This window comes from Equus asinus, chromosome 9 (genome assembly GCF_041296235.1).
Source record: "Equus asinus isolate D_3611 breed Donkey chromosome 9, EquAss-T2T_v2, whole genome shotgun sequence".
Classification (NCBI taxonomy): Eukaryota; Metazoa; Chordata; class Mammalia; order Perissodactyla; family Equidae; genus Equus; species Equus asinus.
The window spans coordinates 80266002-80291845 of NC_091798.1; the positions used below are offsets into that span (position 1 = coordinate 80266002).

Genomic DNA, 25844 nt, shown 5'->3' on the forward strand with positions numbered 1-25844 from the left:
TTCATTTACATCAATTTTTCATTAATTAAAATTTCCTACGTCCACATAAGCTAGGAGACAAGAAAACTGGATCAAAATATAAAATATAAAAATTCATTCTCAGCACTAAACAAATGAATTTATTTATAACCTTTCTTAAAATATACTACCTTATGTTAAAAAGGCAAACTTGAAAAATTCTTTATACAACAACTGAGAAAACACAGGCAAGAAATTGCTTAAATGCACTCAGAAACCAATGGAAGAGATAAGAGCACTGACTGCAAATTCTGTTAAAACTACAAGACTCATAAAAGATGTTAGGTAAGAATTTCACAAGCAAAGCACAATAATTGTTCCCCAGGTTATGTGTAAACTATAAGGAAAGTTAAAACTTTAAGTTCTTCAAAACATGTAATTACATTAATTCTGAAACTTTGAATCAGATATCTTAAATGCACTCAATTTAAAACCCTTACAGAAAAAATAAATACATTTCCTATAAGCCCCCCTTATCATTAGAAAATGAAACTACACACAAAGCATGCGCAGGCCGGGGACAGGCACAATTTCTCAAAACCTGTAGTCATGCAGAACAGCAGCCTCATCCAAAATAATGGCTTGCAAAGCAAAATGTTGAATCACTAAAAACCAGGCATTATTTTGTACACTTACCCAAAATACACAACAAATCTTTCAGTTTCTACCCTGTCAACACAGAAAGCAGCGTGGGAGGGGGAAAATGGAGACAAAGACACCATATGCCAAAATCTCAATACTGCTAGAAATTTAGATGGCAGCGCAAAAATAAAGCTAAAGGAACCCTTTCTTATTTTTCCCCCATCAACTAGTAATGTTCACTTTATGGGAACTCTGCACACTGGGTTCTTTGCTATTGACAAATGCTAGCAAGAGGTTCGGCAGTTCCCACTTAGGGAAGATGACCCCATGGCCAGCCAGCATGTCAAGACCCATTGAAGACATTCCTTTCCAGGCCTGCTCCAAGGCGCTGGGGCCTGCAAAGCCCGGTGCATGCTCATACACCACAGCAGCTGAGCAAATTTCACTCAGCCCGACTTAGAATTACTTAGTAGCTTTAATTAGGTTTTAAAAAAACAAAAACCTCCATCCTCAGGTCTAAAGCCAGTTGTTCTCTGAAAAAATAAATATCATCAGAGAAATACATACTCTTCATCATTTGCATAGGAATATACTCAAGAAGGCATAAAATATCAATACCTTTTAATTATAACAAATATTACTTAAAAATAACTTTATATCAGAAAATCTAAACACTTTTCCAAATCCCCAATTTACTGCATTTTCAAACTGCCTTAAAAACACATGTCAAAATATAAGGGCTTACTGCTTCACTTTTAAAGCCAAGTAACATTATCTGTAAATAAGGGGTTATATGAAAATTTTTTCTGAAATAAACTGGCATAATGAAACTGTTTCTGATTTAGGGAAAACTAAACAATAAAATATTTAACTGGTATGGTATTAAAAGCATCATAAATTATTTAGTAACAGGGCAATTTTTATCTCTATCCAGTTGAAATATAGAGAATTTGCATCTAAATTTAAGAGAAAATTATAAACTATATCACCATATAGTATCATCTTTTGTTGCAATGTTATATTGTAACTTATTGTACTCACATTTACTAGCATTCATTCATTCTTTCATTTCAGTTTTGTTAAAAATTTGCAAAATTGAGACAGGTTTTGATAAAATATGTTATTTCAAATCATAAATTTTATTCTCACATTCATTTAAATATGTCTTATAACACTCAAGTGTTATTTTCTCATTCTTATTCACGCACAATTGAGATAATACAAGTATGATCTACTTACTAATTAAAACATTTTAGTATAAATTTGAACTTCCTATATTTGAAAAGAGAGAAACCAATCACTTCTAAAATTCTCTGCTCCACTCTTTGTTACTTCCTTGTGTACCATTTTCACCCATCGGAAAGAGAGAGGGAAAAAAACACCCAAAAAGTATATCTAATTAATTTCAAAAGTTTACACGGTAGGGTTAAAAAACTGACTATTTTGAAAGAATATGAAGAATAGTCACTTGAACTTAGAGAGGTATAATTTAAATCATTCTTCAAACATTTAGTGCAGAGCAGAAACTCTTAGCTGAGCTAACAAAGTTTCTACAAATTGCTACATCTTTGGTTTATAATTGCTGCTCATTTTTCTTTAGGTTTTTTTTTTGTGTCCACTGATTTAATAAGTACGCAAACATAAAGAAAAAAGCACAAGTGAAAAAATAATAATTTTCAGTGTACATTTCATTACATTTCACTGATTTTTTTCCATCACACGAAATAGCTTTCTTAAGAGTTAATGTAAAATATATATTAAAACCATAAGTCATTTAGACAGTGTGTGTGTGTATGTTGTATTTGGTTTTCACTTTTTGATTTTTTTGTCTGCCTATTTTGTTGTTGTCTTGTGTTGTTTTACTTTTCATGTAAAAAAAGGAACTAAACATAACGTGGTTCTGAAAGCAAACAAAATTAACAGTGGACATTCAATAAATATGTTCCCTAAATTCTGCACTTTTCTTTCACAGAAAAATAAAAAACAACTCATCACATTTATGAAATGTGTTTACATAAAACACCTAGAAAGAAAAACCTACAAGAGGCTGATAGTAAAGTATAGAGAAGACTAGGGGTTACATAAGTTAATTATTACTTAATACTTCAGTCCTGATTAATATAGTACAAAATAACTCCTACTGAATTTATCTGTGAATTTTACTGTTTCTAAAATATGAATTTTGCAAAGCCTTCAGGTCACACTAACCTTCTTTAATATGTATCAACCGTAACATAAAGAGACCTGTAGTCAATAAGCTTAGTTTCAATTTTTTTAAAAATTAACATCAATTAAACACAGTATATTTTTTTTCATTTTTGGACGGATTTTCTAAATTACTGAAAAAAAAACCTCTCTTTGAGAGATTGTGATATTGTCTTAATATAAATTACTCACTGAAAAATGTTAAGTATATCCTTATTACTACTGAAAAATATCCCTTAAATTTATATTATTTTTGATTCTCTGGAAAATAAGTATTATTTAACACTTAAATTCAATGTAAAAAGAGAATTTCATTATCTGAAGATTAACGCCTTCTTTTTACTGACTCAAAAAAGCTCTAATCCTTTCCCCAGTTGAAAATGAAGCCAGCAGAGCTGTTTGCTTACCCTAACATTTCAGATTTGTTGCTGCCTATTTTTTTATATAGCAACATATTAGCTATAGTTAAGATTTACCCGATATCTCCCACAAATTCTCTATGTAACGTTTCTTCACAATAAATAGCAGGGTAAAAGTTCACTATGTCATAATATCGATAGTCTAACCAGAAGCCATCAACATAGAATGGAAAAGCTCAGCGTAACGTTATCTACCCATTTTCTTTTTACTTTATGTGGAGCAAAGAATTCAAAAACAAAATTATTTCATAGAACTCAAACATACAAATGTTACTAAACATTGCCCAAATGGGTTAGTACCTGTCCAGAGAAAGCGTTACCGTCTCATTCATTTCCGGTATGTCATCAGCTTTGACAGTAATGTTGATTGTCGTGTCACTTTGCCCAGATAAAAACACAACAGAGCCATTAAAGGGACTTATGTCGTCCAGGGTCACTGCTTTTGAATTAAAGCCAGAGGGCTTCAAACTCCAGTACACGGTAGCCTGGCCATCAGTTCCATCCCTATGTAACGGAATGTACACCTTATAAAAAGAAAAAAACAGAACAACTTATTCTGAAATATACGCTCATGAATCCAACAAGCTTTTCAGTTAGTGCGTGCACATCTTATTATATGAATATACGTATTCTGCATAGAGAAGAGAACTGTTAAATGACATTAAAAACACAACTGAACAAGCCTTCTCTTTAGCCATGAAAAAAACAAGATATAATTATTTTTTCATTAGTTGTTGCCAGTCAAATTTATCTATGAAATTGCCTCCACCCAAAAATATGCTTAACCTGGGATTTGTCTTAACAAAAGACAAATATTTTAAAAGCCAAAGAATTATAAAAAAACATGGAATAATTTGGCTAAAGAATAAATTTCCATCAGAGGGTCTCTGAAAAAGGGATTAATGTAATATCACAGTATAAACTGAAAAATAAACTGTTGTGATTAAAACTGTAAAATTATACGTTAGGTAAAATGCATCCTAAAGTGATAGGAAGAAATATAAGAAAACACTAAAATATAAGAATAAGGAATGTTTCTAACAGTAGAAACAAAATCAGATACTCAAATCATGGCTCTGGGTTACCCTGGGCAAGTTACTTAACCTCTCTGATCTCAATTTCTATATGTGAAATGAAGCTAGTGATTCCCTATTCACAAGTTTGTGATGAGGATTAGAGTGCCTCTCCATAGTACGAGCTAAATAAATGGAGGCTATTATAATAATTCTGAAACAGATTGTATTTGGTAGCTTTATTTAAGTGCAGTACATTTTAAATATACATAATGAAAGGATCACCGTAGATCATGATGAAGTTTTTTCAAACAAAGAATATAAATGAATACTTAACAGTAGATATGCTATTCTTTTTAAGCTTCTAAGACAGTATCCTCTTTGTTCCTTGCTCCTTAACATAGCCCATCTTGAAAAAAAGGGAAGCTGTTTTCCTCCCCAACCATTTTGCTACTTCGGCTAGCAACAGTCAGGGCTGGAGACTAGGGAGCAAAGGAACAGAAGGTTGGGCCCCTATCTTCCCCCCCCATCCCCCCACTGCCCAACCCCCAAGCCCCGACCCAGGGAGTCAGGGGTCAACGCCCCCTGAGAGAGTGGGCGTGGCCCGGACTGTCCACGGAACAGAGAAAACAAGGAAATGCCCACTCTTCCAGCGGGTTCACAGGAGGAAGAGAATGCAGGTTCACGGGCCCAAAAGTTTTCCTAAAAGCCAATTTCCTCAAGAAAAAAATATGAAATAGTAACTTTACAGCTTTATAAGATAAATGAATAAAAACAATTCACTCTTTAAGAACAAATTAAATGCTTTATTTTCGTTTTTTAATTTTTAAAAGGAAACAATGTATTAAGAAAAATACAAAAACTCAAAACCATCTTGAAAAATGAAGCTTCTCTGCCAATATATAGGATCAAATACACAAACAAAGGACGTTGCAGTCACCATATTTTGACGTGAGGATTTGATAAAAACAATTCTCCTCATTCCTGATCTGAACCTCAACCCAATTTAAATCAAATCTACATGTGACAGACTTGGAGAGATGGGGTATTAGGGACAGACTGACTCAGGGAATGGTAAGGCTGAAGGTCAGAGCCATCCCAGATTGACGGTGGGAAAATTCAACCAGAGTGGGAGGAGGAGAGGGGTGCTGTATATGTGAGCATGCTTTTATGTGTGTGTGTGTGTGTGTGTGTGTGTGTGTGTGTGTGTGTGCAAAAATTTACCCATATACATAACATAAAATTCCTAAGATTTGACATTCCACAACTTTATTCACATCACCTCCACCACCAAGCAGAGGACTCAAGGCAGCCACCGCAAAGTCCTGCCCAAGGCAAACATGAGGAGTGCCCAGCCATGGAATAGGTCAAGGATAGCTGTGGTACCTATGACTTGGCCAATAAAAAAAAAAATTATGTTTGGCTTGATATCACTCTATCAAATATCATAGCAGTATTAAAAGCAGTCACATCAAAATATTCTTCTTTTGCTGTGAGCAATTAATTCTAATTTTATTCTACCAAATATGGCAAAAGTTGATAGACAATCACACACTCATCAGTTACTTACATCAAATTACATATTGAAGGCCTGCTGTAAACAGTGAAGCTTTTCAAGGTCTGTTAACTCTATAGGCTAACTCTACAAAAATAAAAAGATAGTGTCTGTACGTTATCTCAGACTCATTAGACCCCATCAAGCCTACTTACCACTTCAGCAGTGGAATCTTCTGGTTCATGCAAAATGATTGGAAGATTGCTAATAAAGCCAATTTCTCCATTTGCAATTTCTGGAGTAACCACTAGAGAAATATTTCGGATTTTCCCAAATCTAGGACTTATAGGTGGGATTGGGGGAATTATGTTCACCAACTCCACAGTTTCCAACTACAACAAACCAAAAAAAAAAAAAAAAAAAATGATGAAAATTAAAAGAACAAAAATTTAAAACTAAAAAAAAAAAGTGTTAATTGCATGGAGAAAACAGGGTAAACGCCACCAATAACTTGGCAACTTCATTCTCCTCCTTCTTCATTCACCATCTTGTTTCAATCTCCTGCACTGGCTTCTTGAGTTCTTTCTGCTCCCCAGGTATTATTATTCCCCAGCGTTCTCCCTAGCCCTTCTTATAATTTCATACCCTCTCCCTAAATTCTCTGGATCTCTCTTTCAAATTCCAAGTCTTTATAACCAACTGCCACTAGATATGACATAGATGTCACACAGACAGCTTACAAATAGAACGTCCAAAATAGAAATCACTATCTCTGTTCCATGTCCTGTCATCACCATCATCCCCAGCACCTGCTTTTCTTCCTTGTTGCCTACATCCAACTACTCTGACGTTAAAGCTAAGTATCAGAGAGCTGTCTACATCTCTTTCCTCTCTTCCACTGACCTACACCTTCGATCAGTCACCCACTCTCCTTCTCTGTCAGAGAAAATTCACCATCAGAAGACCATTAAGAACTCCAAATGTGACTTAATGTTTAAAAAAATGCAACACACATAGAACATATAGTGTCCCACAGTTAATGAACATGACCACCAGAGTAACTATCATGGTGTTCTCCTCATGTAGAATGGCCTCCATTATCGCACAAGTCCAAAATGTACCCACTCTTAAAGACCAGTTAAATTTCCCTCTCTACCGACAAGATTTCCTTAGATTCTCCAGCTCTCTTTATTCTATCTTTTTCTGAATTTCTACTGCTACCCTCACTAAACTTAGAACTTAATTACAAGTTTCACATATTGCTTGCTTATTAGCATTTTGTGTGTTCCAGACTTTTACTTCCCAATAGGACTACAGAGATTTTGTGGGCCTGTGTCCTTCGCAGCATTTCCCAATACACAACATAGACTTGAAAACACAGCAGTTACACAATAAATATTTGTTGAAATATCCCTCAACACAAGCTGAGCTCTATAGGAATCCTGATATATCACAAACCTTCAACATCGCACTATTCTAACTTTTTCAAAATCCAACGTATCAATCCTCACAGTGTTCACTCGAATGTAGGAACAGATAATCATTACAGACAGCAAAAAGCATAGAGATTTTAAATTAAAAAGCAATTTTGAATTTAATGAGACATTATGGATTGTTAGGCTTTGTAATGTGGAAATGATGCACTAAGTAATCACCAGTAGAGTCTTGAGATTTAAGTTGATTTTCCCCAGTGGACACGATTGGTACTATCCTCACATACTCACATCTTGTGAGAACAACATACATTTTAAAGGGCAAAAGTAAATGCCTTTTTTAAATGTCACACACTTTGCTTTGAAAATCATATACAGGAGAAAGATACAAAAAATTCCATATTTGGTAAATATTCATTTGAGTAAAAGAAAAAAACAAATTAGACTAATTTTGCCAAATGTTGGTATGTAGACTAAGTCAAGTAAAATAAAACGTGATTCTTTAGTATACTGCATTTACTTTATAAAATAAAATGCAAAGACATATAGTTAAAACCAAATAAGAATAACTGTCATTCTTTCTAGAGAAAAGAAATATATCTACTCACATACATATATATGTATTTATCTTTAAAAATAGCACAAAGAATAAACAAGTAAAATATACTATTTGAATGGCATACAAATACAAAGTGTGCATTTTTTGGAGGCAAAGATGTCTTTAAAATACACTGGTCATAGGTGAGTAAGTGCGTGTTTGTGGGTGAACATTTTCATTCCCGTATACTCACAAAGAGCTAAACTGATAATACTATTTAAAACATCAAGGGAAAAAACTCAATATATTTTTACTTCAAAACTTTCTAAAAAGAAAGGAGGAAAAATGGTCATATTTTACTTACATTTATCACAACTGTTACAGAATTCTAAATATAGTGTTTTGAATATAAGGAAAGAAGATATAGAAGGGTATGAAATGAACTGATCAAAAGGAAAATGCAAATTTTACATGGCTTATTTCCTAGTCTCTAAGCCTTTTTGTCTGTGTTCCTTAAGCCTCTGCTGAATCAAACTGCTCCATTCATGAGGAGTCGTTCTTTGCTTTCAGACAGTTTGCTACCGGGACAGCACATTAGTAAGCCCAAGCCTGCCAAAAGCTGTCTCTCAGACTGATGTATTTAGCTGAGAGGGTTACTAAAGAATGACGAGCTCATGTCTCAGATTCTCCTTTCTTCAGTTTCATTCAACTTTCCACACAGAGTCTGATGCCTCCTATTCTTGAGCTGCTCATCCATTATGTACTATACAAACTACACAACCTTCTAATGCCAACCAGCCTTCCAGAGCCTAGCTGTTTTGAACCTCAAGGAATTATGTCAGTGACTAATAATGCCTTTTTTTCCTAAAGTGTTAAATCAACTATCGGCACTGTAAGACCTTTGTTTTTTAACTGAATATAAAGACAGATAAAGAATTGAGTCTAGATTTAGTGGTGCAAACCGATTTCTAACCCATGGTCACCAAAATTCAGATATTACATGCTTCTTCAAGTTTTTCCTTACTTCTCAAGTGTCATCAAAAATAAATTCTATCATGTTCATATAGAATGTTTAAATAAAATAGCGAGATAGTATCTGACCCATAGAAGGGTCTTAATAAGGTTTTGTTTACATTGGGATTCTGCGTAGCTACTTGGATAGAGATATTGGATGTTTTCAAAAGACTAAGAGTTTAATATAATGGTTACTAATATTGGCATAGATTTAGGGGGTCTCTACTCACAGGAAAAACTGGTTTGGAGCCAGTGTGAGAAAAGAAATCAGAAAGCTAAAATGGACACAGAAAGCTTCTCTACAACTCAAAATCAAGCCTTCTGCATCATCAGTCCTCACACTCATGTCAAGTCACTGCAACCACGATAGGAATGCCAGGATGGCCAGGCCTCCACGAAAGCAAAGGCAACAGTGGAAAAATCTCGGCTTCATTCACTTGTTTTAATAATTTAGTTCTCGTATGGTTGGGACCTATGCAAGATTAGAGATAGACAGGAGGGAAAACTGAACACTGAGATACTAGGGCCAAAAAAACCCTTAAACATATGCTATGAATTGAATGTCTGTGCTCCCTCAGAACTGAGAGGCTGAAACTCTAATCCCCAGTGGGATGGAAATTGGGAGATGGGACATTTGGGAGGTACTCAGGTCATGACAGCAGAGCACTCATGCTGGGTTAGCGCCCTTATAAGAAGAGACACCAAAGGGCTTGCTCCCCCTCTCTCCACTATGTGTGGACATGGAAGGAAGACATCAGTCTGCAAACCAGGAGGACTCTCACCAGCCCCACCATGCTGGCACCCTGAGCCCAGACTTCCAAACCTCCAGAACTGTGAGAAATAAACGTCTGCTGTTTAACCCACCCAGTCTGCGGGATTCTTCATAGGAGCCCAAACTGACTAAGGCAACATATATTAATGAGAATGTTCTGAATCCAGAGCCCATCGATAACAGAGAAGGTGAAGGAGAACACTGACATCAAAAATAAAAACAAAAAACAAAAACCTTCATTAAATTCTGAAACTGCATTTGACAAGTTATTATCTCCCAGAGACTCTTGAAAACTACTCCTAAGTTTAGGAAATGCTACCCTAAGTGCAAACTGGTGAACTCAGTATGTGTTTCCACATATCAATTAAACCATCTTTTATGAGTAAGTTATGACATGTTTTTGTATAAGGCCAAACTTAAAGCTTTCTAAAAAAATCTCTAAATCTATCTCCAAATGTGCCCTGGTGGCAGCATTCTAGTTGATTTACCTTCCTGCTCAACAGGGCCAGGGCCGTGGGCTTGACCCCCTGCTCAATTCCACCTTAGTGAGCCAGATCTCCCGCCACCTGGCCTGTCATCTCACAAGAGCATTCCACAGGCCACAGGGGGACCAGACACAATTGGGAATAACGTCATGTTCTGTTCACCCATCACTCCAAGAAGAGAAATTCAAGGGCCCTCCAAAGAGTGGTATCCTCATAGACAGAAGTATGCATCGTATCCTAACTTCCCCCTTTTGAGAAAACACAATAAAATAGTAATAATAATAGCAATAACAATGAAGATGAACATCAGGATCTCCCATCACTAGTGACAAAACCTTTGGGGACGTTGTCAAAGGTCTCCCTCTGCAAAGGCATATTACAAAAAGGAATCCTCTACATACTGACAAATCATATATCCCCATAACAGGTCACCCACTAGACCCCTCCACCAGGAGTCTTCAGGAAATGTACAAACATTACAAGCATGAGCGGTGGCCCAGCTAAAAACAATGCCAAGAGTCTTCAGAATGAAAGGGCCCACCTCACTGAGTGCTGAGCAAGGTGGGACACAGCCCTGGGAAAATCAGAACGCCAAGGGAAAAAAAGCTTTCAGAGATCAAGAGTAAGTTACCCACAAAGGTAAATAATTTCTTTCCCCTCAAATTTGTCATCAGCAACTCGGGAAGCTAAAAGACAATACCTTCCAAGCTCTGAAAAAGAAATTATTTTAATATAGAAATTTCTACCAAGCCAAACTGTCGGTGTGAATATGACGTTTTATTTTCAGCTGCTCAAAGACTCAAAACGTTTACCTTGCACATTCCTATTCTGCACATGTATTTAAGGAAAGCTATACTGCAACAAAACTAAAACATAATCCAAGAAGGAAAAGGCAAGAGATCAAGAAAATTCAGGAGTTCAGTAAAGACAGTCCTAAGAAGCAGGAGTGAAGCCAGTGTAGAAAGCAGTTAGTAGAGCTACACTCAACATTTGACGTATATTAGACAGCTGGAAGACCTACCGTGGGGAGGATGCATACAGAAAGGAGCAATTACAAACTCCAGAGAAAGCAATAATAAGCCATAATACCAAGTCTAGGCAAAAATATGAAACAAATTTAAATGTGGCATGATTCAAAGAAATTATTGGACTATGAGATTTCATTTGATATATATTTCAGTTAGCAAAATGTATGGAGACATAAGATTGTATGCCCTTTCTTTATTGATCCATTTGCACTATCTGATTCTGTATTAAATTTATTTAATACACAAAATTTGATAAGCACCCTTCATTGCTTTCTAATTTTCAGACTCGACCAATATCAAACGCATGGAAAACATAATCATGGTATCATAAGTGAGTGCAGATGTTTCAAACTTTGGCAATAAAAATAATACTTTGGTTAGTAAAAGTTAAGAAATAAAAGAGATAAGAAGGAAGAATATGTTATAGGGCCCTTATTTCTTCTTATTAAGTTGATGAAAATCCAGAGATTCTATCTACAGTTAACAGAAGAAACAGATTTTTTTAAGTATATTATTTAAAAGTATCTACATTTTTCTCATATTGCTTTTTTTATTCCTGGAATGCCTTCCCTGCATGATGAAAAACATATTTATCCTACAAACCCCGTTCCTATATCACGTCTCCCCACATCAACTTAAAAGAATGGTAGATCTCTCTCTCTCTCCTGGCCCTCCCTCATTAACAGTCTGTGAGTTACTCCATAACGTCTTCCATTATATTCTGACCTGCATTTCATGTCTGATACACTTTTATTATCACCTGATTAAAAATATTAACTTTAGCGGAACCCTTGTTTTATTCATCCTTATATGCCTTAGGAGTAGGAGCAGACACAGTCTCTCTTTGGACTTCCTAAATAACTTTTAGCAACCAATAGCAGAATCCAAACTATAACTGAGGGCAAAATAATGGTTAGCTAACTCTCTCACAAAGATAAGTACACTTGCAATTTAACCAACGTTGAGATTATTTTAATCATTAAAGTACCTGTACTAGGAAGTGAGCCCCATTTTGAAGGAACGCATCATTTCTTATCAGTAATTTTGTAGTGACATGGGTTTTTTGTTCTGGAAAAATGAGGCTATTTCTCCTGGATATATTTAAGATGCCATCTTTTGCTCGCAAAGGGTCCACAGCTCCAGCAGGAATATAAAGTGCAGAATAAAACATCTTCACATCTCCTTTAGTTCCTCCTAGTCTTGTAAAACTCAAGGATAAATATCGTTCCCCTGGGCTGCTTTCAATCTTCTGATTTTCCACAGGAAAAAATGTTATTAGGCCATAAACATCATCACTATCCTGAATGTAAAACAAAAGCTACAGATAAAGGAATAAAATATTAAAGTGCAGAATTCTCACATCTGAGATTACCAAACTGTTTATTTTCTAGGCTATTCGAACTTTTTTATACTTATTTCTATATCATATCTAAAAATGATCACTTCTTATCTGTAATAGAGTAAAAAATGAATCAAAAGCAGATGTGAAAACTTTTCTAATATGGTTTGTGGAATTTTTTAAGAGTAAACTTATTATTTACAGAAGAAACAACCTTGAGCAAGGGAAGCAACCATTATTTCCAAAACCACTGTTCTTCCCGTCACGTCAAACTAAACATAAATGTCATCTGTGTGATCAAATTCTTTGGCTCTTCTATAGCTCAGAAATACTCACACGAGTAAAGCATAACAAGAGACCTACCTCTGCTGGTTCGCTGACTTCTGCACCTCCTCGTATTGTATGAGGAAGAATCTGAAGTAGATAAGCTTCAGCCTCTTCTGGAAGATCATCATTAACGACAGTAAAGGGAATTGTTGCCAACATCTGCCCTTGTGCAAAATGGAGAACTCCAGAACTTGGTCTGATATCTGCTGTGACCAGTGAGGGATCACTGTTATTCCGTGTCAATACCCAGTTCACCGAAATATTCCCATGTGTACCACCATTTCTAACCACTGTAATTTCTTCAAATCTAGAATTTTTTAAAAGAAATATATACGGTTACATAAGACACTCTATTTCCCTTAGATAGGCTTTTCCACTGTCACGTTGGTCATCAGATATTGGTAAAAGCATAATCCATATCATAAAGAATGATTGCTTTTAAGATTAAGGAGTAGATATGTAGAAATGTCCTGGAAAACCATCATAATATGAATTCACTTGCACATTCAAATCACTCTCAAAATAAGAAAACAGTGAAACTATAGCAGAAAAAAACCCACATACTCTTTAACAGTTAAGCATTGTGTCCAACATCACAAATATTAAATCTTGGAATAATATATTAAAATAAATGTAGCAATGAGTTTAAAAGAAACCATACCTTGATGTGGTATCTTCATCAATTACAACTGCCCTTTCAAACAAGATACTGTTGAATGAGAGGACTCCATAAGGTTTGTCATTTGGCTTAATGGTGACTTGTACAATAGAAGGGCTTAAGAGGACAGCATCTCCCTGTAAGGTATCTTTTAGTAACACAACATGAAATGATTCAGCAATCTCTGGTATGGTGTCATCAACTATTTGAAATTTCAGGTGTGATTCATAAATAAAAGGTGGAAAAACAATAGCTGTATTTGGCTGAAGATCAATAAAGTCTAAATTTTGCTGGGCATGCGCTGTTGAATTCCCAGTTATAATAACATAATTGATCAAAACTTCATATTCATCAGAGCCAATGAGATTTCCATTGTCATCTTTTCCACGAACCACTGGAATTAGGAGTATGTGGTCTTCCTCAGGTACCAAATAAACACTTTGAATGAATCTCACAGGACTATCATTTTTCTTAATGATGATCTCAACTGAATTCCTAGAGGTGTTGATATCAGCTCCTCCTTCTACACTTTTCAGTTGAATCAAAAACATCTCATCATTTTCTGGTACCTGTCAAAGAATATAAACAGTGGCAAAAAAAATCAATAGCCAGAATGGCTGCAAAGAAACCAAAGTGTAAAAAGTCACTAGGTTTCTATACAATTACACAGAAATAAAAAAATCTTTAACTTAAGGGAGCAGATAGAGAGGCTTCTTTAGTGTCCATTTAATAAAATATTTTCCAAAGGTAAACAATATAGTTTAGATAAGGAAGGAAAAGTTCATAAGGCAATGGTATGAAGAGGTAATGACATATAATGTCTTTCAACCTTGGTCGATCTTTAGATAACTCGAAAGACTTGACAGTAAAAATGGACATAAATTTTTACTAGCTTTATCAGGTTGGTAGGGTAAGAAGCAGAATTCCGAAGAATCTGGACAATTATATTAAACATCATATACAAATTGTCAGCTTTCAACCATGTGAATTATTCTTGCTTCCTTCTAAATGGTTTCTAATTCAAAGGTTAAACATATGATACTAATCATATGATTCCCAAAACAGACATCATGCCTTTCTGGAGAATAAGCTATAAGACTCACTATTAGGCAAAACGTTGACATTGTTAAAGTGAAACCCAGGAATAATCTCCACTGTGTTGTTTCAGCTTTTCCTTCACTATGAATTCTATTTTATGAATGGAAAGAGAAAATAATACATCTTTTTACCTCCATCAATAGCAATATAAAAGGTAATGCTATTTGTCTCAAAAAATAAAATATTATGATTTGATTGATGATCTTTTTTTCCACAACTTCTTTGGGGAATAATTGACAACTATAATTGTAATATATATAGTTTACAATGTAGTGATTTGATAAAAAAACACATTGTGGAATGATCACCAGGATCAAGATAATTAACATATCCATCACCTCACATAGTTAACTCGTGTGTGTGTGTGTGTGTGTGTGGTGAGAACGTTTCAGATCTGCTTTCAGCAACCTTCCAGTATCCCACGCTGTATTATTAACTATAGTCACCATGCTGCATATTGGATGCTCAGAAGATGATTTAGTTTTACAATTAAAACGTATAATTAATCACTGTCCCAAATTATAACCTTTCAATGTTCTGGGATCTAAAAACAAAAGGTTTTTATTAGGTTCCAGAACCAGATGAACTAGAGTTTTCAATACTACTTAATATTTCATTTTTTCAAGAGAAATACTCTTCTCAAAGCATGGCTTCTAATTGATTTATTTTTTTCCTTCTCCTGGGATTTGCTGTGATTTTCTGTGATGCAGTTTCATGATTTTTTGTAGGAAGGTGAAGGGATGATTATAAGTTCCCAGCTATTTCCTTTTTTTTTCTGGCAATACTAAGATTATTTTATTAAAAGTCCTGTTTTCTCTTGTTTAGCTCATGAGGAACATCCTTGCTTAACAGTGTTCAAATTCATTCTCTCCTCAGCAGTTAAACTAGCCATGTTATATATCTCAATCCTTGGTAGCTTCAATGTGAAATGTGAAAATAATGAAAGCCTTCCTATGAATGTGAACATTTAAAAGACCCAAACAAAAGAATATCAATTGCAGCAGAATTTTCTTCGCTTTTATAGTACAATATTTATGCTGGGTAATTAGTATTGTACCTGTTCAAAACTGAAATCACTAACAAAAATCAATTATCAGAGCTTACAAAATGCTTAAATTTTTGGATTATGCATGGTTGTCAGTTACATTCAAGTTCATCAGCTTTTAGATATACAATTTAATGTGAATTAAATAAGGTAAATATTAACAAGATATATCACAAAATAGCTATTTATAGCTAAAGTATGATTGGCCACAATACAATAACTTTACATAAGACTATGTTCTTGAATAATTTCAAACACTGAACACAATTTAACACTTGACATCATGTTCTCTAACATGTCTGTAATACAGAGTCCTGGTCCCATTTAAGCATCTGACATTATCCCACCTCGTCATCAAGGACTGTCAAGTTATAAACTACTGTTGCTTTGCCAGGGGGAAAGGTGATATTTCCTTTAACTGGACTCAAATCTTCTTCAGGTGGATTTGGGTCCCCCTCTACCTGCAAAGAAACACACAATGCCATCAATAAATACAAAATACTTCACAAGAGTAAGAAAGCATTACTGTGATGTCAGCTGACAAAAATCTGAAGTTCACTTAAAAATGTTTTGCAAGAATTATACTGACCTGTATGTAAGCCTGTCCTAATTAATAGTCAAGGCCTAAAATATAGTTATAGATCTTGACTATAATTACATTAAACTACATGGTTTCTTTCTTTTCATTTTTTTAAAGATTTTTTTTTTTTGGTATATTTTAGTTGTGGGTCCTTCTAGTTGTGGCATGTGTGACGCCACCTCAGCACGGCTTGATGAGCAGTGCCATGTCCACACCCAGGATCCGAACCAGCAAAACCCTAGGCTACCGAAGTGGAGAGCGCAAACCCAACCACTCAGCCAGGGGACCAGCCCCTAAACTATATGGTTTCTAAGAACCTTCTCTTTTTTCTCAACCATTACATTAAACCTGAGGAAAAAAACATATTTTTTCTTGAGAGAAAGGTATTCAAAATTAGTAATTTCTCTTAAGTAAGAGAATCAAACACCAGTTCCACTACTGACTGTGTAATCTTGGGCAAGGTATTTAACAACTCTGTGCTGCATTTTCCTCATCTTTAAAATGAACATCATAATATTTACTTCACAGAGTAGATGTAAAGATTTAATGAAATCATTCCTTTCAAAAAGTATTTAAGTCCTCACACCTGACCTCCTCTAGGACCTAAGGACACAGCAGTGGACAAGGCAGACTCTCTGCCCACAAGGACCTTCCATTTAGCGAAAGGGAACAAATGATAATCAACTGTGTATGTGTCAGATGATGATAAGCATTATGGAGAAAAAATTCAGAAGGGCATGAGGGGGACTGAGTACTAGGAAGAGTTGCTGCTTATACGCAGTGACACTCAGTGTGAAGCCCTTAGAACAGCATACGGCAACATTAAGTGCCCCACAAATGTTAACTGTAATTATTTCAACACAACAAAAGGCTCAAGACCCAGTAAAATAACTTCAGACAGCTATAGGCAAGTTGAAAACACTGTAACCTGATGATGCCTTATCCTTTCTACACTCAATTTTTTTCCAATTTCTCCCATATTCAGTTTCAGATATATTTTCAAAAATGTATTATCTAAGTGCATATTCCTAAGTACATGAAATACTGCCTGAGGCTTCCTGTGTAGAACTTGCATATTTAATTAGTGTTCACCATGTTTTTCCATGAATTATAGACTTATGCCATTTTACTGTCTTATGTAATTAATATAACCCACCACATGATGTAGTCCCTATAAGCAGAAGTAAAAACTGTTCCATTTTTCAGTACAATTATGCCACAGAAATCAGAAACTATGCCACAATTATACACTTTATTGATATTATAATTAATATATTAAGGCAGAAACTGGTATCAGAACTTTCTAATGCTGTTTGAAAATAGCATATGATCATGTTCTGCATCTCATAAAACACAAAAGTTAGTTGAAGATTTAAACATATATCTCAAAGAATGGCAGTATGGTGACACAATGGTATACATGTGGTCAGATAGCAATAAAATGGAATAGTTACAGCCAGCATCCTAAGAAATGCACCTCACCACAGCCTATCTTATTCATGTCAAATGCTGTAACATCTGTGAACCTCCCTGGTGGAGTGTGAGTGCTGTTAAAAACACCACCATTAAATGTGTTTTTAAAAATGGGGAATGTAAATGGGGGAAGACTACATGCTAAATAATCTTATATAAGGCTAAGTAACCCATAGGCATTTTTAAATCCTTGAAAAGGTTTATCATAAAGGTTCTACAAATTTTATAGAATTAATATTCTTCTTATTTTATTTCGTGGTTTATTATTACCCCATATCTAAAATGATATCGTGTGTTTCATGTAAGCACAGTATATTCAAGCAGCAAGGAAAACATTTTTTATAATAACCATGAAATTTATCAGATAATAGAGGTATTTACTTTTATATCACTTTTATTAAACATTAATAATACGTTTATTATACAAGGGATCCTGATTTTTAAAATTGTAGCCATCTGCTATGAACTCTAAAGTGCTACCACTTAAAGTGATTTCAGAGTAGACTTACCTCAAAAGTCACAGTTACCATTCCATAGGTTCCTTTTTCTCTGATGAGAGTAAGAGGCACAGATTCATTTCTCCCCCTGGGCTCACTCACCATGACTGAGAAAGGCTATTGGAAAGAACAAAGACAATCAGGTGCTGATCAATCAAGAGATAAGAGGTGGTGCAAACCGTTACCTTAGAAACTTCCACAGACAAATCAATCCACATTGGACTCTAAGAATGTGGCATTTCCTAGCATTAATTAACTGTAGCTAATGAAAAGCTATTACCATTATCACAGTCATCATCAATGTTATCCTCATCACCTGTATCATCATCATCCAGCCTAGGAACCAAAGCCAGCCAATTTAGCAACTCCATGAGCTGAATAGTTAAATATTAAGCACGCAGGGCAGGTGCCCTGTCAGAGGCTGCCTGAAGCATGAAGACTCCACCAATCAGGGACCTGGGACCAATGCTAGAGACTAGGATGCATTCTCAGAAGCTAAATGTACAAGATCAAGAAAAAGAAAGGAAGGAAGAAAGGATGGAACCTTTAAACAAATCAGTATGAGGTTGGGAATGATAAGTTGGGAGTGAGTGTAGAGGAAAAACAGTATAGAGAGAAATTAAGCAACTAAGGGAGACTGCTTCATAATTAACATTCAAATAGAAATAATTTTGTAAATGACAATATAATGGAGGTTACAAAATGTCTACTCTGTTGACATGATCCACATAGATTTTTTAATAAAGATACTGAAACTACAAAGATCATATTTACCTATAACCCACCTTTTTTCAAAGAAAATTTAAGGTACTAAGAAAATGACATACAATACACCAACTGCAGTAGCAATCTAAATTGGAAACTACATTAAAAGCTGGGGAGTATCACATCATATTTTAGTAATGATAACTAGTAACGTGATTCAAAAGGACTCCATAACAGGAAGGTTATTGTAGTACAAAACTTAGTGGCCAAGTCTAATTGGATTTGAGATAAATTTTGTTTTATTTTAAGAGCTGGAAACAATTTCTTTCAAGCGGGGACCTGTCTTGTATGTTTGCTTCTAAAGATAAAACCTTCTGAACATAGGATTGGCCAGGGACACAGGAATTCGGTGATAAGGGAGAAAAAAATGAACTACTGAGCAAAACTAAGGGGATGACATGGAGTTTTAACCTTTAAAAAATACTAATTAATGGGGAAAGCTCAGGATGGGGATTGACTATAGAGTTTTTAAGAGCTGTAATGTCTGCTATTCCATTTTAAGTTCACTATAGGTTTTTTCAGCATTCTTTCAATATGTTTTTCTCGTCTCCTAGTCACTCCAAACTTTCAGAGGAGGCTGAAAAACAGACAAGCCTTCTTTACGCAGCAGTTAGGGAAATCAAGCAAAACAAACTGGGTTACAACATCTGCAACAGACTGAATGTGCCCCCGCGAAATTCATATGTTCAAATCCTAACCCCTAATGTGATGGTATTAGGAGGTGGGGCCTTTGGGAGGTGACTAGGTCAGGAGGGCAGAGCCTTCATGAATAAGATTAGTGCCCTTAGAAAAGAGACCCCAGAGAGCTCCCTTGCCTCTTCAGCCATATGTAAACACAGCAAAAAACTGACTATGAACCAGGAAGTGGGTCCTCAACAGACACTAAACCTGCTGAAGCCTTGATGTGGGACTTCTCAGCCTGCAGAGCTGTGAGTAATAAATTTCTGTTGTTTTTAAGCGCCCCCAGTCTATGGTATTCTGTTACAGCAGATCAAACTGACTCAGACAACATCCGAGCTACGCTGGACCACCCAGAGGAGGTAATAACTGAGTCAGGTGCAACGATCAGCAGACAGAGGTTAGGACAAGAGATGACCCTGATCTTACAGGTCTCCTTGATTTAAAGAAATGTTAGGTAGAGCAAATGGACAGTCTACAGAAGGTGGAGTAGGATGGAGTTAGAGTAAATTTTATTTAAATATCAAAAGACAGGCTGATACTAGGTAACATCATGAGAAATAAGCAAAACATTTAACAAACTACTATCTAGCGACCACTATATTAATCAAACTGTAACCATACCATATTAAATGAAATAATTCCAAATGCATTGTCATTTGATAATATTGTCACAGTAACAATCCGCGGCCATCCAAGCTTCACGTTTGCTGAAGGTTTCTAAAACAGAAGCCCAAAAACAAATTAATAAATTAAAAACAGGAGGAAAAAATCATTTTCACAGAATTTCTGTCTTTAAGTAATTATTCAGAATGTGAATAAAAATACAAGTATACTTTTAATGCACAGATAAAGAAAATAAATTCAAACTGAGTCAATATGGTAAAGAAATCTCAAATAAAAATTCTTCAAAAATGTTTTTAAAACCTTTAATCACTGATTATTAAAACATAACTTATTATAATTACAAGGAATCACTAGCTAGTAATACTACATAATAATTACTCTAATATCATTACTAATATAACAGAGAATTAAGTAAGTAGTATGAAATTCTATTCAAACATGATTCTTCTCTTATAGAAGGTGCTGAAACTTAAGAATTAGTTATTCTATAAATGAGAGCCAAATTAAAGATAAAAAATTAAAACAACTTTTCTAATAAAAATGGGAAGAGTTTTCTGCAACATTTCTATTTATATGCAACAGCAGCATAAAAGAAACTGAAAGAAAGGATTCAGCAAAGCAAAACATAGCTGTTTCAAGTATCATTTTCATAAAAATTTTAATCATACTGATACGATCATTCTAAAACAAATTCTCATTGCCTTTCGGAAAAAATCAACTGGAGCAGTGTTAGCAGTCATTGCCTCAACCTACTAGATCAAGCCATAAAAGACAATTAAGTCTTAGGCTATTCAAGCGTTTTTCCCAGGGGTACTCCGAATTTATTCTAAGGCATAGAACCTCCCACTTCCATGCCTGTTTTTTGTATCTTTCTCCTTTGAACTCAGAAGTCATGGTCATTCTTTGTGCATCTGGTACTCTGGGAGGAATAAAAGAGAAAGGAGCCAAAGGGAAGACAAGGTTTTCTTGAGCATCTGTCACGGCAATTCTAAATAAGCTGAATGGATCCAAAAACTAGCCGTAGAATCTTCTAAACAAGATTGTCTGAGGAATAACCAGACCATGGAATTGCTGAGGAGGTTATCAGTTCTGGCTTCTATGAAAACCACAAGTCACCCAAATTGGCTTACCTCTAGAGCAAAAGATTTTTAAGGGTTCCAAGATTTTTATGAGTTTAAGGATAAGGAGGAAATAGGACTCACCTGTAATGTTAAGTGAAAAATAAAAGTTTCATCAGGTTCTGGTAAGTCATCGTCACACACTGCTATGTACACTGTCCTATTTGTTTCTCCAACAGGTATAAAAGCTGCAGCGTAGGTGTCAAAAAAGTCACCACTGTCGTCTCCATACAGCTATCAAATGCAAAATATGAGTTGTTCTTACACAACACAGTGTCAGGACAAGCAAAACTGATGCTAACCGGAGCAATCAACAGCAAAAACCTGAATCATTAAATGACACTGGTGTTTATAGATAGGATGTAAAAAACAAAACAAATATTTAACTGATAAAAATCACCTTCAAAAAACATTATAAAAAGAAATGATTCTACACAAAAATATTTATGCCCTAGAAGGTAAAGGATTCATTACCTAGAAACATAAAAATTAAATAGGAAAGCAATGATGTGAATTTTTTTCTCTGTCTCTTGATATATCTGAAGTGGATTACAGCAAACCTAAGAAGACAAAATGAGGCCAAAACTCTCCCAAAGAAGAGGTGGAAGTAGCCTGCCAAAATATGTCAGGAAAATGAATTATTTTCCCCATAAGTTTCAAAGAAACTGCTCTTTCCAAAACTTTCAACCTGAAGTTTTATTTATATTCTCCTACAACTTCAATAAAGATCCAATTCTTTCAGGATTCCAAACTTATTAGTCATTATAAACTTTTCCTTAACTTTCTAAGACATCATTCTGTAACATCAGCACTGCTAATAAGATTCTCATGGGAACAATAATTATGAAATCATAAAGGAGCAGCTTCTTGTGCAAATCGAAATGAGATTTCTCTCGCCAAGAACTCAAAATGAATAATTTGGCTATTAGAAAAAGCTATGATATTGTACAAATAAAAAATGAAAGACATTTATAGGGAAATTTTAGTGAATTTCTAGTTTTCATTTGTAAAAATTAAGTTTTAAATACTTGAGAAATCCAAGTAAGCCATCAGAGGTGTTGGAAAATGTGTACTCACACCTTACACGAGTGGCACAGTCTTTTAGAAAACATTAAGTATCAAGAGCCGCTGAAACAAACAGAAAAACACAGCAATCCAATCCAAAAAATAATTCAACAATCAAAAACATGCAAAAATCGACACGTATGTAAAGAGTTTCATCAGGGCAACATTTATAACAGCAAAAATTGGAAGCAACCTCAACAAAACATAGTTGAGGAATGATTAGGAAATGATGACACCGCCATCAAGAAAAGTTGTGAAAATGATAGAGTAACGTGAAAAAAATATTAGGATACAACCAAAATTATATGAAAAGATTATCAAATATAATATATACTCAAACTAAAAATGAATTCAATAAATGTATGCATATGTCATAAATTAAAAATTAAAAGCAATGTACAAAATTATAATACTTGGTTTGTCCCATAGATAATTTTTCTTCTTTTCTCTTTCTACAGTGTTGCACAAGGTGATAATTTAATCTATTGCTTAAAAACCTATTTTCGAATACAAAAATTTCAAATACTTTGGGCCTCATATATAGCAATAGCCTTAGTGGTAACGTGACATTACTTTCCAGTTTAACATAGACACAAACATATGCACACACAATCCATCCATAACTAAACTGTGTGAAGGACAGGTAATAGTTTAATGAATTCCACCAAACTTCTACTTAAGTTAATATACTTAATTTCTCCCCCAAAAAGAGCTCTCTGACATAAGTAAGGTTTTGGTTTCTTTTTAATCTTTAGCCTATTTTCTAGAATTGTCAGTATTTTTCTTTTCTCTTTTTTTTAATTGAGGTATACTTGACATATAACATTATATTAGTTTCAGGTGTACAACATAATGGTTCAATATTTGTATATATTGCAAAGTGATCACCACAATAAGGCTAGTTAACATCTGTCAACACATATAGTTACAAAAAATTTTTTTTCTTGTGATGAGAACTTTCAAGATCTACTAAAAAAGAAGATATAATAAAAACTAAGGATCTTTTAAATTGTCATTTCTCTATTTTTAAATATTTCATATATTTTCTCTAAGCCACCTGACAATAGATAATATATCTGAGCAGAGATAACGAGAATCCAAATTAAAATGTTCTTTCACTTAAAAATACTTGATATGTTTGTTTATTTGTTTTAAAATAAATATATGAGTATTTTAAAATAATCAGTCTGTATCTTCACAATACTCATATTGTCAAATGCACATGGCTGCCTTGCAGCACTCTGTAAACCTATAAAAGATACGCATGGAAGAGTGTATTTGCAAATCATTTATCGTAACAAAATTACTCAGAATCTTAAACAGTAAAAAAAAATCCTTGTCACTGAGACTAAGAAATTTTATATTATTTTGCTAAGAACAGAACCACAATCATTTCTTACCGATACAATTGCAGTGACATTGGCTGGCTCTCCTATCCTTTCAATGACCAGACGAATAACTGTTGTACTTGTTTCATTAACTACAAATTCTGTTTGTCCGCCAAACCTTATTTCCGTTTCTCCAAACACAAAACAGATGAGTAAAGCTAAAAGAAAATTTACTAATAAAGATGCAGAGGACATCCCTATAGAAAAAAAAAAGATTTTGTTCACAAAACATATCTAACACATTTTCATTAGATTCTGCTGTCTACAGATATAAACACAGAGTAAAGAATTAGACAGTATGCGATTAAGACAAATATATCAAATATTAAGCCATTCAATTCAAATGCGTAATCACAGAAATAAGTTGAAAGTCACATTGCTTCTTATGGTTCTCTTTTACTATTCATAACTACTTTTTGTTCTTTAAATTCTATACCAAGATAGTAGTTATAACTAGCCTTAAACTTATTAAATTTAGTTTGTTAAAAAATCTGACCTTCCACTTTATTCTAAGAAAAACCAAAGCAGCAACATGGAAATTGAATTAAAGCCCATCTTCCCCCAAATGAAACTGTAAAATACAAGACAAAACTAAAAAGTTATCAAATTTAATGAGACTTATTCATCTATTTATTTGATGATCATACCAACATGACAGAACTCTTGAAACTGGCATATAAAGCAGTTGACGCTAAAAATTTTTATTTATTTATTAGTAAAGTGATTTCCTGTTTTTGTCTACTTTTTCCTGAAATTTGTCTTATTGGAGAATGCTTTTCAAAAATTTTGGTTATTTCAAGGAAATGCTAATCCTTTCAAAGAAGACATAAATTTCCAGGACTTAAATTTCTCCCATTTTACTAAAGGAAACACTAATACCACTTGCTAGAAAATGTCCAAGTTGCTTAAAAAATAAGCAAATTGAGCAAAGTGTATATTTCCTGCTTTTCCATAACTTATTGTTTTCCTCTTACTACAATGTGTGTGTTTATGAGTCAACAATATTGTTCGTACTTTGAGCACTGTGTGATTCAAGTGCTTTCAAAGGCACAACAGTGCAGTGGCCTCTTGAAAGCACTGCTGTTTTGTAATGTAGATGTACCTCTAAAAATGTGAACAATTTATCTCACGGATCATTAAGATTCCAATGGATCTATGAGATCAGTCACACGAACATAACAAGTTCATGCGTTTTAAAGGAGAATTGCATTATGTACTCTATGAGCCAAAATGCTTCCTATTAATCTTTACCTTGGTCAAGAGGTAATAAAATTTTCATGCATGTGGTATTTCCACATGGCTACACATGGCTTTATATTTAGGAACCACCAAATACAGGAGTTCTTGATATATTTTAGGGTTTCAATGCAATTTTCTCGGTCCAGTATATTCAAACAATGCTGTCTGAGATTGCTCAATGATGGCTCACCTGTTTATGGCTGCAAATCCATAGACGGGGATGTGCAGTTCATAGGGAGCCCAGGAAACAGACATAGGCCTATAGGGACAGAGATTCTGGAGGATTCAGGCATTCTTTCCACCTGTGCCTTCTCTTTAAGAAAGCCTGCCAGGGGCTGAGGAACTTGGGAGAAGAAACAAAATAGTTCTCCCTCAGCAGCTGCAAACTCTTCCCTGACTTCTAAGCCAGGAACATTCCAAAAGAAAGAAAATGAAAAAGATGAGAGAAAGGGAAGGAAAAAGGCAAAGCCAGGGAGAGGCAGGAAACTGGGAGTAGTACTGGCTAAACCAAGGACAGCTGAAGATCCTTTGTGGAATTCTAAAGCCAGAATGACTTCACACTACTGACAAATAGTGGGAAAGACATGAACTAAGGATGAGAAAGAGAATACAGAAGGGAGCGGTGAGGAGGTAGCAACCCATGCCTTGGATGTCAAAGAAAAAGATCAACTTTGGTCCACCTTGATTTTGAAAGAAAAATTTCAATTCCTTGAACATGAGATGTGATAGAACCTTGAGCTGAGAGAAGACACTTGAAGTTCTAAGTGAGAAAGAACGAAGGTACTTCCAGCATGAGAAGGGGTAATCATGAACGACTGGGAACATAAGTTCTCAAAATCTGTCCTACATAAGAATCAACTCAGATGTTCGTTAAAATGCTGATTTGCACACCCAGAAATTCTGAGTGAGTTAAGGGTGGGGCCCAGGAATCTGCATTTAATAAGC

The 25844-nt window shown here is 34.8% G+C and overlaps 1 protein-coding gene across 2 annotated transcripts in view; it reads right to left on the minus strand.

The window, feature by feature from the left end:
* Positions 1–25844, minus strand: part of ADGRV1 (adhesion G protein-coupled receptor V1) — a 511472-nt gene that overhangs the window by 451298 nt on the left and 34330 nt on the right. The window contains exons 2-11 of one of the 2 annotated variants that reach the window (XM_044780002.2): positions 23673–23857; positions 21292–21441; positions 20087–20182; positions 18032–18136; positions 15817–15930; positions 13330–13895; positions 12705–12975; positions 11991–12320; positions 5948–6124; positions 3525–3748 (exon numbers count right to left, since the gene is read on the minus strand). In XM_044780002.2, coding sequence (XP_044635937.2) covers positions 3525–3748; positions 5948–6124; positions 11991–12320; positions 12705–12975; positions 13330–13895; positions 15817–15930; positions 18032–18136; positions 20087–20182; positions 21292–21441; positions 23673–23857 — 2218 coding nt within the window. Of the gene's footprint in view, positions 1–654; positions 688–3524; positions 3749–5947; positions 6438–11990; positions 12321–12704; positions 12976–13329; positions 13896–15816; positions 15931–18031; positions 18137–20086; positions 20183–21291; positions 21442–23672; positions 23858–25844 lie in introns of those variants that run through there. The other variant, XM_070517787.1, reaches the window with a different exon arrangement.